Here is a 17,075-nt window from a genome sequence, read left to right on the forward strand (position 1 = left end):
CAGAAGGACGCCATTTTTTCTTACATCCTCTTGAGGGAAGGTTGGGATGCTGCACCTCCCCCCGGCTGGTAGCCCATCTTTTGGAAAGATCTGCACTTACTCAAATATCTCAGAAAGCTGAGCACCTTGCAGGAGCACAGTGCAGAAACACCAGGGGCTGGAGGGCAAGCACAGGGGGAGGGAACCCCAGCCAGGAAAGACCCCCAGAAGAACCCCACCCCCAAGCCCTGATGACCAGGAGCCAAGTGCTCATTGCCTCTGCTCATTACCTCTGCCTGGGTTAGGGACCCACAGGGGGACAGTGGGCAACAAGGGCACCAGGGAGGGAAGGAGATCCAAGGGGCAAAGAATGTCTCTGTCCCTCACTCATCTGTGTGTATCCTCTAGGCCCAGCACAAACCCTGGTCCTCAGTAGATATATACTAGCAAATGCCAAAGGAATGAATGACTGATGTTATCTCAGTGTCTCCTGAGTCCCCACTACACGCCAAGCCCTGTGCTGGGCACTTGAACAAAGGACCCTGACCTGAGCGAACTCCCAGCCATGACAGAGGCTGGGTCGGGGGCCCAACAGAGCGTGGCAGAGCTCAGCAAGCAAACAAGTAAAATAAGTCATTCTCCCTTTGGGGGCAACTCTAGCCCCTTGCCTGGGGGAGGGCCAGGCAGATGAAGCTGGGGGTGGAGGCGGGGGCGTGGTCTCCAGCAGCTGGGAAGTGACAGGCAGCTTTAGAAGAAAGTGCCTCTCTCCGTCCCCACCATTAATGAGTGTCCTGAAGCCTCACCTTGCTTCTTCATTCATCATCTTTGTTCACTGACAGTTGGGAAGGACCTGGAGACCCCTAAATGCAGTAATAACTTCCCTTTCACCTCCTGCTGCTTATTCAAAGCACTGGCCCCTGATGTATTCCCCACAAGGTTTTGATTAGGAGGGAGAAAAATAGTTATGTATTTGAAAAACTCTCCCTTGAGTGATTTCTTTAGGAAAAGAATTCATCCATATCAAAGCAGACGCTTTTCAGACGGCAGGGCCGAATGTTCTGGAAAGTTCACGAGTCACTTGCTATTTAAATCTCTTGAAAGCCACCTAGTTAATTACTTCAGTTAGAAGGTTTCAGCTAAATTGTGCTTCGCACCCAAGGTCGGGGAGGAGGAGTGATCTATTTCGGCGAAGAGCTTCAAAAAAATGTTGCTTTTTCTCCTCCTGCAAAGCATCCTATAGCAATCTTATATTTGTGTACCACTTGTATTTCCAACACAGTTCCTCCTCAAATTATATCATTCCAGCAGCATTGTGGTATTTGCATGAGGCTGGGACAGAGGAAGGACGATGCTTTACGGAGTCCCAGAGAGGGAAGCTGTCTGGCACATGATCACACAGAGAACTAAGAGCTAAGAGCAGGATTCACTCAAGACTTCCAGGTGTTCAGAACCTGGGACCACACAGGTGGTTTACGGATAGGCATCAGAGGGTCTGACAAGCCTGGGAAATGTTGTGCATGTGTGTGTTTTTCTCGAGCGGTGGTTCTTAAATTTTAGCCTGAATCAGGATCACCTGGAGGGCTTATCAAAGCCCAGATTGTTGGGCCCCACCCCTAAGTTACTGGTTCATTAGGTCCTGGGGCGGGGCCTGAGAATGTGCATTTCTAACAAGTTCCCGGGTGATGCTGACAGTCCAGGAACTACACTTGGAGAGCCACTGGTCTGGGGAAGAGGTCTCCGCTGTTACTAGGCTGTCAGTGGAGTCCGTGTCCCAGCAACCCTGGTCTGAGCATTTTCAGGGACCACCAGTCTCCTCCTCCCTCCTCCCAGGGTCTGAACTGATGCCCAAAGCCCTGTCCACGCGCATCATTGGTGGCATCTGGTGGTTCTTCACGCTGATCATCATCTCCTCCTATACGGCCAACCTGGCTGCCTTTCTGACCGTGGAGCGCATGGAATCGCCCATCGACTCTGCCGATGACCTGGCCAAGCAAACCAAAATCGAGTATGGGGCTGTCAAGGACGGGGCCACCATGACCTTCTTCAAGGTGAGACTTTCTCCCTCCCTTCACTATCCTTCCCTAACCACACAGAGCCAAAGGACCAGAAATCCCCAGGGCTCCGCCCATCCCTGTTTGGGACCAGCTGACTTTGAGGAGCTGTAGTGATGTGGCCATCTGGGCTGGTCCCAGCACGAATCCTAGAAGTGTCCATACCTGGGACAAGCAGCATGAATATGCTGTGTTTCCTTAAATCATCAGAGGAGGACAGGTGGAAAGAAGAGGCTGGAAAAGGGGGAAGGAGAAGCATGGCCCAGACACACACACACAGGCCCTGGGGCCACGGGGCTCCCTGCCCTTGGCTTTGCGTCTCAGCAGCCTCCACTTCCAAGAGGCTGGCCTGGGCTTGGGGTGAGCTCTCCACCACTGAGAGAGCAGCAGGGGGAACATCCTCCAGGGAAGGAAGGAGGCTTAAAACTTGAACAAGCATTTACAAGCATTCCTTAGCATATTACGCTCGTGGAACGCTGGTGTCCGTGTAAAGCCCCTGTCAGCTGCTCAGGTTACTGCTCTCGTGGGGATCTGGCCATGACTTTGCTGCACCCTCCTGTTTTGTAAAGCGTTGGCTTAGTTCCTTACTGTTTTTTCACCTTCTACTAGAGTAGTTGAGGGTTTAGGACACTGAATGACCCTGACCACCGATAGCTGTAAATGTTCTTCTGGAAATTAAAGTAATAATAATTATAGCTACCACCACTGAGAGCTCACAGTGGGCCAGGTGCTCCATGCTTGGTCTCATTTAATCTTCGTGACAAATCCCGTGGAGTAGGTACTGCAGTTGTTTCCACTTTACACGTGTGGAGACTAAGGCCTGGAGCATTAAGCGGGTTGTCCAAGGACTCACGGCTGAAGGAGCCCGAGGCTGGCCCAGGCCTGCCTTTCTCCAAAGCCCATGTTCTGAGCCACGGTGCTCAGACTTGAGTGTGTGTCCAAATCACCTGGAAGGCTTGGGGAACCCCCAGATTGCTGGGCCCCACCCCTGAAGTTACTGATTCAGTAGGTCCTGGGGGGCCTGAGAATGTGCATTTCTAATGAGTTCCCAGGTGAGGCTGAGACTGCTGGTGCAGGGCCCACCCTTTGAGGACCACTGCGCTAATGATTTCTCAGAAATGGTCAGGATCTGGGCATTCTGTGGCCATGGGTCCATTCATTCATGTATGTGTTTAGTAGTCAATCCGTCTGAAAGCCTGGGGGGGTTTGCTTTCCTCCGGGCCCTGGTTCCCCATCCCCCAGCCCTTGCCTCCTTCCAGGCTAAGCCTCTGAGTGATAGACTGAGCCTCCAGTGGGGCCTGAGTAAGGACAGAAAGAAGGGGTTGGGTGGGAAAGCCTTCTACCTCCTGGGAATGGAGCCCCAGTAGCACTACCCCCCACCCCGGCCTCCCCTGTGCCTCTTCTTAAGGGTAGAAGCAGCTGCTTAGTGAAGAGCGAAGAGAGAGGAAACAGACTCCCCTCCGGGATGTTGCCGCTGGCAAACTCGGTCTTCCTACAAGGTCACCACCACGTACTTAGAGTGCGGGGAAGATAAAGCATTGTCCTAAGCACGCTAGGGGCTCTCTGGGACCCCGTGTGTGTGTTTATGAGGGCGAGCAAGGATGTGAATGCCTTCACGTGCACGTGTAGCGGCATATGACGTGTGAAGGCACATTCATGTGTGTGTGTGTGCACGTGTGTGTCCATGCACCAGAGCCAGCCTGTCTGGGTGCTTGTGTGTCTTTATGCTTGGACATGTGTGTCTGCATATATGTACTGACCAGCATATGTGTGCGTGTGTCTCTGTGATCTGGGCATGTGGATATGTGCCTATGATTGTTTACAGGTGTGTGCCAGTGTCTACATGATATGTAGGTGGAGCGTGCATGCGTGTCTGTCTGCTTAAATGTCCCAACAGGTGTGCTTAGATAAGTGTGAGTGGGGGGATGGGCGTGCGTGCGTGTGTGTGTGTGTGTGTGTGTGTGTGTGCGCGCGTGTGCTGCGCCTGCTTCTGCCTGTCCGCAGGCTATGGCCCAGCCCTTTGTGCTAGAGCATTCCTCATGCATTACAGATGAGCCCGTCTCTAAGCAGGGCTCCCAATCAAAGGGAAGCAGCATAAATAAGCCCAGCGCAGGCTCATTGCCACTGATTGGATGCCCTTGCCTCCCTCCATGCTAAGATGCTCAGATTGGCTTCCAAGAGCCTGGTCCCTGCTCCCCACCGAGCTGCTGTCCTCGGCATCAAGCAGCACCTCCCTCAGCCTGCTCTACCCTCACCCACCTTCCCTGCCAATGGTGCAGTGAGGAGGGCACGGGAGGGACACAGATGCTGCCACCCAGCTGGGATGCTGGGGCTTAAGGGCCCAGGCTCGCAAGGGCCTTTGGCCAGAAACAGCAACTCCACATCCCCCTGCAGAACCAACTCCCCTTCCTTGCCCTCCTGATCACCAATGAATTCCGCTTGCTCTCTGGCCACCTTGTCTCCTGCTTTAGTTCAAATGAAAGCCCTCTTGCCTAGGCTCCCTTCCATCGGCAGCAGCGGTGGGACTGTCATGTAGGCAGAGAGGAACCTGAGTGTGGATGCATTATCCCCTCCTCGGATGATGAGCTAGAAGAAAAGACCCTCCTAGAAGGTTCCCTGGACAAACTTCCTTCCTCCCTGCCCCACCCCCAGCCCACCCTCCTTAGTCATACCTCCCTCCTCAAGCCCTCCCCCTTCCCCACCCCTGCACTGGGCCTGGGGGTAACCTCCTTATGGTCACTTTCAAGTTAGAGCTGGAAGGAAACCTGTGTTTAACCTAGAGAAACAGAGGTCCAGAGGGGCTGGGTGAGTTGCGGGTGATCAAACAGCAGATCAAGGATCAATGGAGCCGGATGTACAGTCAGATACTTTGTTTGCATACACACTGCCCTCTCCCGCAACCGCTCCAGGGTCTTCTCCTGGAGGGGTGGTCCTCTCTCCCACCCGTGAGTGTATATGGCAAGACTGGCACTAGGATTGAACAGGAATCAGCTCCAGAGGTTGCCATTGGATGTCTAGGGGACATTGGCAAAGTCAAAATTATAGTAACATTTATTGAGCACTTACTGTGTGCCAGGCAATGTTCCAAGTACTTTACCTGTATTCACTCCTATCACCCTCATAACATCCCTAGAAGGTTGAGACTATTATTATCACCTCTAACACATGATGAAAGGAAGGCTCAGAAAGTAACCTGAGTTCATACTTCTTGCCTAACGTCACACAGCTGGTGAAATGCAGCGCTGGGATTGGAATCCAAGTAGTCTGGCTCTAATGCCTGTGCTCTTTGTCTCCGTGTCCATATTGTTTCTCTAAAGAGCCAGCCACAGTCCAGGAGTTCCTTGGGGAAGAGTGAAGCCGTATCCCCAGCCTAGAACCATCCTGGCACATCCTAGTTGCTTAAATAATCACGTTGAGTGGATGCCGTTGTCGAATTAAAGGATGGAATTAAAAGACAGCAGAGGCCAAGTAAAGCAAATACAGGAGACCATGCTGAGGACAGGAACCCAGCAGGTAGCACCCCTGAAGGTTCCAGAGGACAGGGCAAATGAACTTCATTTCTGCAGTTAGCATGTTTCCCGGTTAAGCTGCAAACTGTCTTAAAAAGCCCCCCTGGCTGAGAGCAGCACTCGAGGGAGAGAGCCCATTCCCATCCAAAGAAGACAACAGCAGGAAGCGAGACGCCGGTCTCTCGGGGGGCTCCAGACCCCTCGCTCCCCCACCCTGTAGCCTGGGAGACGCGTGGCTAGTGGCAGCCCATCATTCCAGAGGAAATTTCATTTGAAGAGTTGTCAGGGAGCAGCAAACATCACAAACAATGTCTCCCGTGTTGTCCTCCCTCCATCTTGGAAGATAAAAATTAATTAGGAGAAGAAAAAGGAGGCCTTTGAAAGTGGTGTTTGGCTGTAAAAATATGTAGGCAAATGTAAAGGAGGACGTTGGGAAAGCGTGTTCTTGGCAGGGAGGGCTGGGCAACTTTGAAGGCAGAGGATGTCAGAAGACAGCTTCTCCAAGGATTTAGCCCTCTTTGGTGTTGCGGTGGGAGAGACACATCACACGTGGGAGGGACTGTGTGTGAGCGACAGCCACTTAGGAAAGAGATAGAGCTGGGGACCAAGAGTTCCAGGCTCCCCAGGTCCCTGGCACCGTCAAGCCCCACCCCTTGCACAGCTTTGCCCCATCCTAGCAACTGAGCCTGGAAGGTGCCTGGAGAGGCCATCCAGTCCATCTCCCTACCTTCCAGCTGCTCAGCAGACTCTTCCCTGGGCTGGAAGGCTCAGGAGGGTGCTCCCAAGCTCAGCTCCCAGTTTCTCCTGACCTGTCTGCTGGCCTCTCTGATAGAGCCTTAGCCCTGCTTTCAAGCAGAAGCAGGATAGGAGGACAGAAATGCAGTGACCAGGCAGAATTCATTGTGGTGCAGCCTGGCGCAGTCTCAGAGTCAGACAGACCAGGACTTGAGTCTTGGCTGTTGTCTGTGCTGGGTGACCTTGGATAAGTCACTTCACTTCTCTGAGCCTCAATTTGCTCACCTGGATGACATGGATACTGATTCCCACCATGCAGCAATTAGCAAGGAGATTCAATCAGCCACTGTATACACAGTGGTTAGGCCAGAGCTAGGCACACAGTACATTTAAGACAAAGGCTTTCTCCTCTGGATGCCCCTCTGTTTGGCTGACCCAGAAGATGGGCAAGTTGGCTGGCCCCTTTTCTCCTTTTGCCATGTAGTCCCCTCCTGATGCAAGGGTTTAACTGGAGTCCCATGGAGAAGCTCCAGCCAGTGGACACCTGGAGAACCTCTCTTCTTCCAGGTCCCTCCAGATTGGGCCTGGGGGCTTTGTGGAGGACATTGGTGCCTCTATCACAGGATGGCTGTCTACCCCTGCACAGAGCTAAACACTTCAGGGGGAGCCCAGAGGTCCTCAGAATAGAAGAGGCCCAGAGCAGGCAGGCAGAAGGCAGCAAAAGGGGCAGGGGAGGCCTGGGGATGATGGGAAGTTATTGAAAACAACTCAGTTACTGATGACCTCTCTGTGCCTCGGTTTTCTCACCTATGAAATGGGTATAATAATAGTACACACACACACACACACACACACACACACACACACCCCTTGTAGAGGTGATTATTGAGATGATTAAATGGGATAATTTATATAGAAAACTTAGAACCATACCTGACACAGAGAATGCATACAATAAATGTTAACTATTTTTATTGTTTATTCTTGGTGATACACAGCCCTGTTTAGCTCACAGATACGATTTTGGGGGCAGCACATTTCATATATATATATATATATATATATATATATATATATTTTTTTTTTTTTTTTTTTTTTTTTTGTGGTATGTGGGCCTCTCACTGCTGTGGCCTCTCCCCTTTGCGGAGCACAGGCTCCGGACGCGCAGGCTCAGCGGCCATGGCTCACAGGCCCAGCCGCTCCACGCATGTGGGATCTTCCCGGACCGGGGCACAAACCCGTGTCCCCTGCATCAGTAGGCGGACACTCAACCACTGCGCCACCAGGGAAGCCCTCTTATATATTTTTAATTAGTGACCAGCATTTTAAAATGGGGAGATTTTTGCATTTAAAAAATTCACATATCCAGCTTCTCGAAAATGTGAAAGATGAAGGGGCATCACTGAGCTGGCTCTCCCGAAGAGAGATTGTCAGGTGCCAAGAGGTGGCGGCCGTCTCCAGCTTATCAGAACTCCACTCAGCAGTCTTTACTTATTTACAGTACTTTGCCTGGCCCGTCTCAGCACTGGAATTTTCTGCCACTGAGTACTATGTCATTTAGTTTCTATAGAAACTCTGCACTCTAGAAATTATTATCCCCAATTTCTAGATGAGAAAACTGAGCCGTAAAGAGAATAAAGGAGGCTTGAAGACAGAGAATGACGCTGGCCACTTATCAGGCACTTCCTGGGAACCTGGCTCTGGGCTAAGCTGATTCCCATTTTACACATGTGGAAAGTGAGGCTCAGAGATGTGACGTCACTTCCTGTGGTCACAGAAGGAGCTGGCATTTGAACCCAGCTAGGTGTGACACCAGAGTCCATGCAGTGGAGCCAAGCCCTCCCACCACCTCCATCCCCAGCCTGTAGCCCTTGCCTCCTGACTCCCCCCTGCAAGGGTCAGCCTGCAGCCCTCACCTCCTAACTCTCCCTTCAGGGGCCAGCCTGCAGCCCCCGCACAGGCAAGCCTCAGGCGCACATGCAGACAGCAGAGGCAGCTGCTGGGCCAGAGGGTCAGCAAGTCTGCCCTGGCGAAGTGGGCAGAGGCAGGGAGCCTCCTGGTCCCCATGAAAATAACCCAAGAGACATGATTAACTGCTCGGGTACGTGGATCCAATAAGGCCAAAGACTCCACATCCAGGGATAAGAAAGCCAGTTAATCTGGAGAAAGGTCTCTTTTCCAGTATGGAAAATACTCAAGGTCTCACATGGAATCACATTGCCTCCCCACACACATTCCCTGAGATTCAGCTCTCTTTGGAATTGGTATATATTTTTATACATATATATATATATATATACCTATATACATTTTCTTGTGCAGAAATGTTAAATTCTCAAGATTAAATATCTTCAGTGGGGGAAAATCAATTTACTTCTTTGAGGAGGCTAGAATTGAAAGTCGTGAGTCTGAAACTTACTTTCTTGCCAAATTCACTGATAAAAAAATCCTCTCCGTCCTGGCATGTCGCCCTGTATCGGCTGCTCCAAGCGATTCCATTAATTGATTTGGGTGACTGGCCCTGAAGCAATGCTTATTAAGGTTCCCACTGGAGCTGGGACAGGCAGGATGGCATTAGAGTCATAGGTACGTGAGACTCCATTCCCTGGGGTGGTAAGTAACTCAGGCCAGTGACGGAACTCAGGCATCTTGTGACGAGGCCCAGGAAGATAGGAGAGGGGACTGAGATTCCAGGAGGGGCCCTGGCTGTATCCCTCCCTGCCTCAGAGGTGCACAGGGAAGCTTTTCAGGGATGTTCTCAGAATCACAGAATCACTCAAGGACAGAACCTAAGGGGAATCAGAAACTATCAGTGGGTTTTGTTGAAAATGGGGATCCCAAGATATGAGACAAACACAGGGGCCACCTTTCTAGGGAAGAAGATTTCAGACCCATCTGCCTAAAGGTGAAGAAGGTAATGAATTAGTTGACACTGGAGCTGGGAGAGCAGAACCTCTTGAAATCAGCATCACAGCCAGCTTCCCGCCTTATCGTCACTTTTCATCTTAACTGGCCCAAGCTTTCTGGTGTCTTTACCCATCTTCCCCATTCCATTCCTTCACCTGCTTCAGGCTTTCACGTGTCTCTCCTCAAAGCCCATCAGCCTCAATACCAGCCTCTCCCTCGCCAGCCTCCAATGGAAATTTCTATCTCCATTTATGATGGGGTGTTACTGGGAAGAACATATATTTTGATGTCAGGCATGCCTATGTATAGAAGGAATGGGGCGTTGGGGAGAGGATGCAGGGAGGCGTTTGCAGAAAGAGGAGACATTCTCATCCTCTTCTGAGACAGAAGGAGTGGGACAGGGCTCCCTGTGTGGTTCATTTTCAAGTTACTGATGGCTGGTTGTGTCGGAGAATGAGTGGGTAAGATGGGTGAGATGTGAGGATGGATGGATAAGTAAAAGGCTGGGTGGATAGTTGGATAGTTAGTTGAATGAATTAGTGTGTAGATAGTATGTGAGTGAATGGGTGAGAACATGAACATGATGAATGAGAGGATGGGTGGGTGGATGGATAGGTAGATGGATGGCTGGATAGATGGATGGTTGCATGCCTGCATGCATTAGGAGATGTAAAAGGAGCCCTGATGGCCTCATACACTCCTAATTCCCACCTCTAGTAGAAGAAAGAGAATTTGGAAAGCAGGACAGACTGGGATGGAAAAGGAGCTGAGGTGCTGAAATCACTGATTGGAGAATAGTATTTAGTTACAATAACCAAGAGAGCAGAGTGTCTGAGGCCATGTGTCCCTGCCAAGCAGTGATGATTCTAATCAGGATAGAATTCTAATTCTAATCAGGATAACCTGATTAGAAGAAGAGTTGGAACTGATCATCTGAAAAAGCAACGATCTTGGGAAAAAAAGTAGCTTGCGTCAGTATGTGTGAAAGAGAGTGTATCAGTTACCTATAGCTGCATAACAAATTACCGCAAACTTAGTGTCTTAAAACAACAACATTATGACCTCACAGTCTGTGGGTCAGGAATCAGCTTGGCATAGCTGGGTCCTCTGTGCAGGGCCTCTCACAGGCTGGGATCAGGGTGCTGGCTAACACTGTGGTCATCTCCAGGCTCCACTTCTAAGCTCACTCACATGGTGGTTGGCAGCGTTCAGTTCCCCCTGGGCTGTTGGGCAGAGGGTTTCCATCTCCACTGACTGTCGGCTGGAGGCTGCCCTCTGTTCCTTGTTATGTGGGCCTCTCCATGGGGCAGCTCACAGCATGGCAGCCAGCTTCCATCAGAGCAGGAAGCCAGAGGAGCCAGAGAGAGCAGAAGCAAGACAGAAGTCACAGTCTCTTGTAACCTAATCTCAGGCATGACATCCCATCTCTCCTGGGGGCGGGGGTTAAAAGCAAGTCACTGAGCCCAGCCCACACTCAAGGGTAAGGGATCACACCAGGGCATGAATCCCAGGGATGGGGATCATCGGAGCCAGTTCAAAGCTTCCGACTGTAGAGAATCAGGGCGGGAAAAGTAGCAGAGTGAGAATGGACCCAAGGGAGAAACTGGAGAAGGCAGTCTGGATATCAGAAATTATCTAGAAAATAAGAAATGTCTGGAGAGTTGGAAGAGCTGGACATCAGGAATGTTCTTAAGGGCAAGAGTAGCTAAGTGGGGACGGGGGGAGAATCTGGGAGCCATGGGAGGATGGAATAGCCGGGGAGCAGGAATAGCTGATAGTGGGACAGGCTGAGGACGGCAGGAGCGGGCGGCAGCCAGCTTGCTGCTCCGATGGAACCCACTGAGGGCTCTGGGCATCTGAGCCCTTCCAGGCCTTCAGCTTCGGGGCAGATAAATTTGCAGGAGGGGAGTGGCTGCTCATCTATGAAGGCGCCCTCAGGCCCCGTGCCCAAAGGGGGCATCCCTGGCACTCAAGAGATTCAGGGCTCAGGTGGAATCTCGAGTGGGGTGCTGCCTGCTGCTCCGGGGCTCCCTCCTCCCCCAGGCGTGCTTGGGTCTCCAGGAGCCAGTCTTGGAGGGGACAGCCCTTAGCGCTAGGAAACACCTGGAGAGGAGAAGGTCCACTTGCCTCCCAGCCCCCTCCCCCCGCCACTCCTGGCAGTCACAGCTTCTCCCCCCGCCCGCAGCCCCGCGCCAGCCTGTTTGAGCGCACCCATGCCATCACGCACACTGGAGCTGGGCCGGGTGCCAGTCAGACAGGCTGACATCACAAACAGGCACAGCCAGACTTGGAAACAGCCAGGGACAATGAGGCCTGCAGAGCCACCTGTTCCCCTGGGATCAGCAGAGGCAAGGCTGATCCCTGCTGGGAGCAGGCAGCCGGCAGGCACTAAGTTCCCAAGAAATCTCCTGAGTGCATGCACCCAGGTCTGCCCAGTCTCCCCAGGCAGCAAGCAACATGGAACCTTGGACCCCTCTCCTGGCCCCAGGCCCTCTCTGAGTCTCCCCAGCCAGGCGGGGCACGCACAGCAGCCCACCCACCAGGCCTGATCTCAGGGATGCCGGTTCCGTATTCATGGACCAGCGTCCTGCCCAGGATGCTCTGGAACGAGAGGCTGAGGGGGTCTGTGGACCACCTGTTCTGACTGCCCCCACTCTTCTCCCCTCTCTGCAATTCTCACCCTGCTTCTTTTTTTTTTTTTTTTTTTTTTTTTTTTTTTTTTTTTGCGGTACGCGGGCCTCTCACTGTCGTGGCCTCTCCCATTGCGGAGCACAGGCTCCGGACGTGCAGGCTCAGCGGCCATGGCTCACGGGCCCAGCCGCTCCGCGGCATGTGGGATCCTCCCAGACCGGGGCACGAACCCGTGTCCCCTGCATCGGCAGGCGGACTCTCAACCACTGCGCCACCAGGGAAGCCCCCTGCTTCTCTTTTACTGTTTTGAAGGAGAACAGACAGGAGCACTTGCCTCAGACAAATCTTCCCCTGGAGCATGGTACATAGAGCGACCCGCTCGAAGTGGGAGTGGGAGGCCCAGAATCCACCGAGCTTTGCCCTCATCAGCCCCTGCCCCTCCCCCCACCTTCACAGTGGTTTCTGCGAGGCAGTGCAGCTCTATGGTTAGGAGCATGGGCTCTGGAGCCAGATGGCCTGGGTTAGAAGCCTGGTTTTGCCACTTTGTGTCTGAGTAAATTAGGCAAATTGAGGCACAGGTAAACTCAATTTTCTCATCTGTAAAATGGGGCTAATGACAGTACCTGCCCCCTATGATTGCTGGGAAGAATCCGTGAGTTAATACAGGCAAAGCACTTAGAACAGGACCTGCACATGTTTAATTGTTCAATAAATCTTAGAGAGAGAAAATTAATTTTTAAAAGAACAGCCTGAAAACTACTTGTGCCGTGGCGAAGAGCCAAGTGTTTTCGGGTAGGTTGGCTCGACTCAGGTTTATGACTCAGCAGCTGTGCGTCTGGGGACCTATCCGCCCAGGCCCTCAGTTTCCACATCTGAGCAGTGGGTCGCACTCCCTCGCTCTGAGGACTGTGCACAAAGTTCAGTGACCCGGGTCCCGCTAAGGGGTGAGCTGTGCTTGATCCCTGTGTGCTCAGTGACTGTGTGTGCATCACCACTCCCCATCCCTCTCCACGGCCCAGAAATCCAAGATCTCCACTTTCGAGAAGATGTGGGCCTTCATGAGCAGTAAGCCCTCGGCGCTGGTGAAGAACAACGAGGAGGGCGTGCAGCGGGCGCTGACAGCCGACTACGCACTGCTCATGGAGTCCACCACCATCGAGTACATCACCCAGAGGAACTGCAACCTCACCCAGATCGGGGGCCTCATCGACTCCAAGGGCTACGGCATTGGCACGCCCATGGGTGAGCGTGGGGCTGCAGGCGGGAGGGTGGCGGGTGACAAAGGGTGAGCGAAACCGCCACATCCACTTGTGCGCACACACGGCCCCCTGCTCCCTCTCCCAGGTCACCCCACTGAGCCTTAAAACCCCACTGGGCTGTTTCCTCAGCCCAGAAACAGAAAGGCAGAGCCATAAGCCTTGCGAGGTCAGGCCTGGCCTGAGCAGAGGAGACCTGGGCAGGCACAAAGGTGGGGGGTCAATTCAGAGGTCACGCCTCCTCTCCCTGACCTCACCCCTGCTGATGCCGCCCAGATGCTCTGCAGGCCTATGGAGACAGGGGTTCGTAGGCAAGACTCTCCACCCCAAATCAGGACCCTTCCACCCAGACACCATAGGTGGATTTCAAGAGGGGCCTCCTGGCACTAGGGTCCCCCTTTGGGTGAGCGTACTGAGAGGCCCAGCGGTGGTGTCTGGCACCCACCAGGGTACTGACAGGGGCGCACAGGTGGACTGAAGGCTGCTGACAGCCAGGTTCCTCTCTCCCCCGCTCAGGCTCCCCATACCGGGACAAGATCACCATCGCCATCCTGCAGCTGCAGGAGGAGGACAAGCTGCACGTCCTGAAGGAGAAGTGGTGGCGGGGCAGCGGGTGTCCCGAGGAGGAAAACAAAGAGGCCAGCGCCCTGGGCATCCAGAAGATCGGGGGCATCTTCATCGTCCTGGCCGCCGGGCTGGTCCTGTCTGTGCTGGTGGCTGTGGGCGAGTTTGTATATAAGCTCCGCAAGACAGCAGAGCGAGAGCAGGTAAGCCCCCAGGAGCTGGGGCCTGCGCGGGGAAGGGAAGGAGACGGAACGGGGTCTGCGCTGGTTTCTAACCCCCTATGTGCCAGGTGCAAGGTGGTGTCTGATCCCATCCCCACCGTAGCCCGCTCTGAATCCAGTCCGCCAGGAAGCCCTGCCAGCCCCACCTCTGCACTGACTCCGAGCATGTTTTCCCCTCAGTGTAGCTCCACACCTGGCCACACCCATCCTGTCCAGCTGGATCATGCACCAGCCTCCAGTCTGGCCTTCCTGCCTCCACTTTTCCTCTCGATCAGCTGCTCTCCATACAGCAGCCAGTGCCCTGTTTAAAACTTAATTCAAACCGTGTCATTCCCTTGCATAAACCCCTCCAGGGTAATTGTCGAAGCTTCGTGATGCCTACATAGGGGGTTCATTATACTCTTCTCTCCACTTCTGCATATATTTGGAAATTTCCATAATCAAAAGTTTAACCAAAATAAATAAATAAATAAAGAGATAGGAGGGACGGCCCAAGCTTGCTAGGTTCAACCTGTCTGATTAATTCATCAACTGTGGTTAGGTAGTGGTTCTGGGTCCCAGTAGCAAATCGGAATCACAGGGAGAAAGTGTTTTAAGTGCTAATACCCTGGCCTCACTCCCAGAGACTGTGTTTTAATTGGCCTGTGGTAGAGCCTGGAATAGGCTTCTTAAAGTGTACGGCATGATTCAAATGTGCACCTTGAGTTGAGGGCTACTGGGCTGCGGGGAAGCTCCTCTCACAGCAAAGTTCAAAGGGATTCAGGGCAACTGTGGAAGGAGATTGCAGTTAAGTCGTATGTATAAGATGCACTTACCCATCCGTCCAAAATTAAATGGAGTCCTTTATAATCAGAAGCTTGCGTTAGCAAAGAGGAGGGGCAAAGATAATTCTCGGTGTTCAAGTTCACACGGGTATAAGAAAAGGGACATGTTCCCATATTGCTGGGGGGAGTCCAAGAGGGTAAGTTTCTGGAAGGTAACTTTGTAGTATGGCCAGAGTCTTTAAAAGTGGCCACGCTTTTGACCAATTTCTTTTTTTTTTTTTTTTTTTTTTGCGGTACGCGGGCCTCTCACTGCTGTGGCCTCTCCCGTTGCGGAGCACAGGCTCCGGACGCGCAGGCTCAGCAGCCATGGCTCACGGGCCCAGCCGCTCCGTGGCATGTGGGATCCTCCCGGACCAGGGCACGAACCCGTGTCCCCTGCCTCGGCAGGCGGACTCTCAACCACTGCGCCACCAGGGAAGCCCCAATTTCTACTTTTAGAAATGCACCCAATGGAAGTGGCCAAGGACATGTGCAATTTTATTGACAAGGTTGTTTGTTGAAGTGTTAACTATAATGTGAAAAAAACCTAAATGTCCAATAATAGGGAATGGTTTAAAAAATTATGATACATCTAAAAATAACAATCAAATTCTTTGGGTTACATTAGAATTACATTACAATTGGAATGAGCTCCAAATTCCACCGAAAAGCCTATGAGATCTGGTCCTTGCCCACGTCTCCAACCTCCTCCTTCCCACCCTCCCCCCTCACTTACTCTGCTCCATACACACTGGCCATATTTTTAGTCCTTAACCAAGCACACTTCTGCCTCAGGGCCTTTGCACATGCTGTTCCATCTACCTGAAATGCTCTTCCCCCAGAACTCCATATTCTTAGAGTCTTTTGGTCATTCAGCTGAAGCTCAGGTAGTCTTTCCCACCTATACCCCCTCCCCACCCCACTCTATCCCACTTCACTGCTTTATTCTCTTAATAATAGTTATCCCTCTCTGAAATTATTTGTTCACAAGTTTATTATCTATTTCTGTCCCATCATTAGACCATGGGCTCCTAGACCATGGGCTAGGACCTTATCTGTCTTTTTCACTGCTGTGTGCCTAACACCTGGAACAGTGCTTGGCACAGAGTGGGTCTCAGTAAATAGTCTCAGAAGCAAGAAAGGGAGGCGAGGAGGGACGATGTCTGCATTTAGTAGGGAAGCAAGGGGACACTTGGCAAGGTCACACAGCTGGTAAGAGGCAGGGACAGAATTCAAAACCAGGTCCCCCTTCCCCTTCACCACACAGCCTACCTACAAACTGTCTCAGTGCTGATGCCCGGACCTCCCAGCCCCACTGCCTTCTCGACAAGCTGCAGGACAACCTCTGGCAGCTGGTCTCATAGGAGCCACTGTCATCAGATACCCGTGGGCAGTGCTGCACTTGAGCTGTCCCTCTTGGATATCCACAGGGACCCAGGCCAGAAGAGGCCGCTGCCACCCACAGCCCTCCAGGGACCTGCCTCCCAGTTGAGAAATATGTACTGAACTTCCCTGAGTGGGAGCGTGGTGACCCCTCCCCTCAGTTGGAAGCCCTTCCAGCAAGGTTACCCATATATTCATCAAATGTTTCTTAAGCACTGACTCTGAGCCAGGCCTAAAGCTGGGGGCCGACCTCATAGGGATGAAACTGGCTGGTTCCTGCCGTCAGAAGCTAGTGGAGAAAAGTCAGGCGGGTACATTCCTCAAACATGCATGTGCATGCCAGTCAGAGCCACAGTTGGCTCATCCGTAAAGTGGGGCTGAGATGATACCACCTTAGACTCCAGACAAGGACGTGACGTTCTGTAGGCTGCTACTCAAAATAATCACCTTACAAGGGGCAGGAGGCAGGTGGGGTAAATGTGTGAGGGAGACCCGGTAGCTTCAGCACAGGCTCTGGGAGGAAGGGGGGGAGTTGGCTGGAGTTGCAGGGTCGGGCCTCACCCATGTGCCCCTTGCCCTCCCACCCCGTACCCCCACCCCAGCGTTCCTTCTGCAGTACCATGGCCGACGAGATCCGCTTCTCCCTTACCTGCCAGCGTCGGGTCAAGCACAAGCCGCAGCCTCCCATGATGGTCAAGACTGACGCCGTCATCAACATGCACACGTTCAACGATCGCCGGCTTCCAGGCAAGGACAGCATGACCTGCAGCACATCATTGGCCCCCGTGTTCCCCTAGGCACAGGTGGGGTGGGGACCACAGGCCTGCAGGCAGGGCGGAGGAGAGCAAAGGACACTGGAAGGAACATCCCCAGTCCCCATACTGGGCTTGGGGACCAGAGCTGCTGCCTGCCTATTGGGCCAAGAGTCCTCTGCCCTTACCTACTAGGAAACCAGCAGGCCCCCCGGCCAGCTGCTCGGGCTTCACCCTCCTCTTGTTTCTTCTGTGGGTTTCTAAAGCTGCCAGCCAAGACAGCC

At 52.8% G+C, this 17,075-nt stretch overlaps 1 protein-coding gene across 1 annotated transcript in view; it reads left to right on the forward strand.

Annotated features, from left to right (window-relative positions):
- Positions 1-16,836, forward strand: part of GRIK3 (glutamate ionotropic receptor kainate type subunit 3) — a gene marked incomplete at both ends in the record, with an annotated part of 233,303 nt that extends 216,467 nt beyond the window's left edge. Inside the window, 4 exons of the mRNA XM_082832622.1 lie at positions 1,810-2,027; positions 12,832-13,054; positions 13,585-13,835; positions 16,642-16,836. Coding sequence (XP_082688748.1) covers positions 1,810-2,027; positions 12,832-13,054; positions 13,585-13,835; positions 16,642-16,836 — 887 coding nt within the window. The remainder of the gene's footprint in view (positions 1-1,809; positions 2,028-12,831; positions 13,055-13,584; positions 13,836-16,641) is intronic.
- Between the last annotated feature and the right edge of the window lie 239 nt (positions 16,837-17,075).

Source organism: Leucopleurus acutus, assembly GCF_964270905.1.
Source record: "Leucopleurus acutus genome assembly, chromosome: 2".
In the NCBI taxonomy this organism is placed as follows: domain Eukaryota; kingdom Metazoa; phylum Chordata; class Mammalia; order Artiodactyla; family Delphinidae; genus Leucopleurus; species Leucopleurus acutus.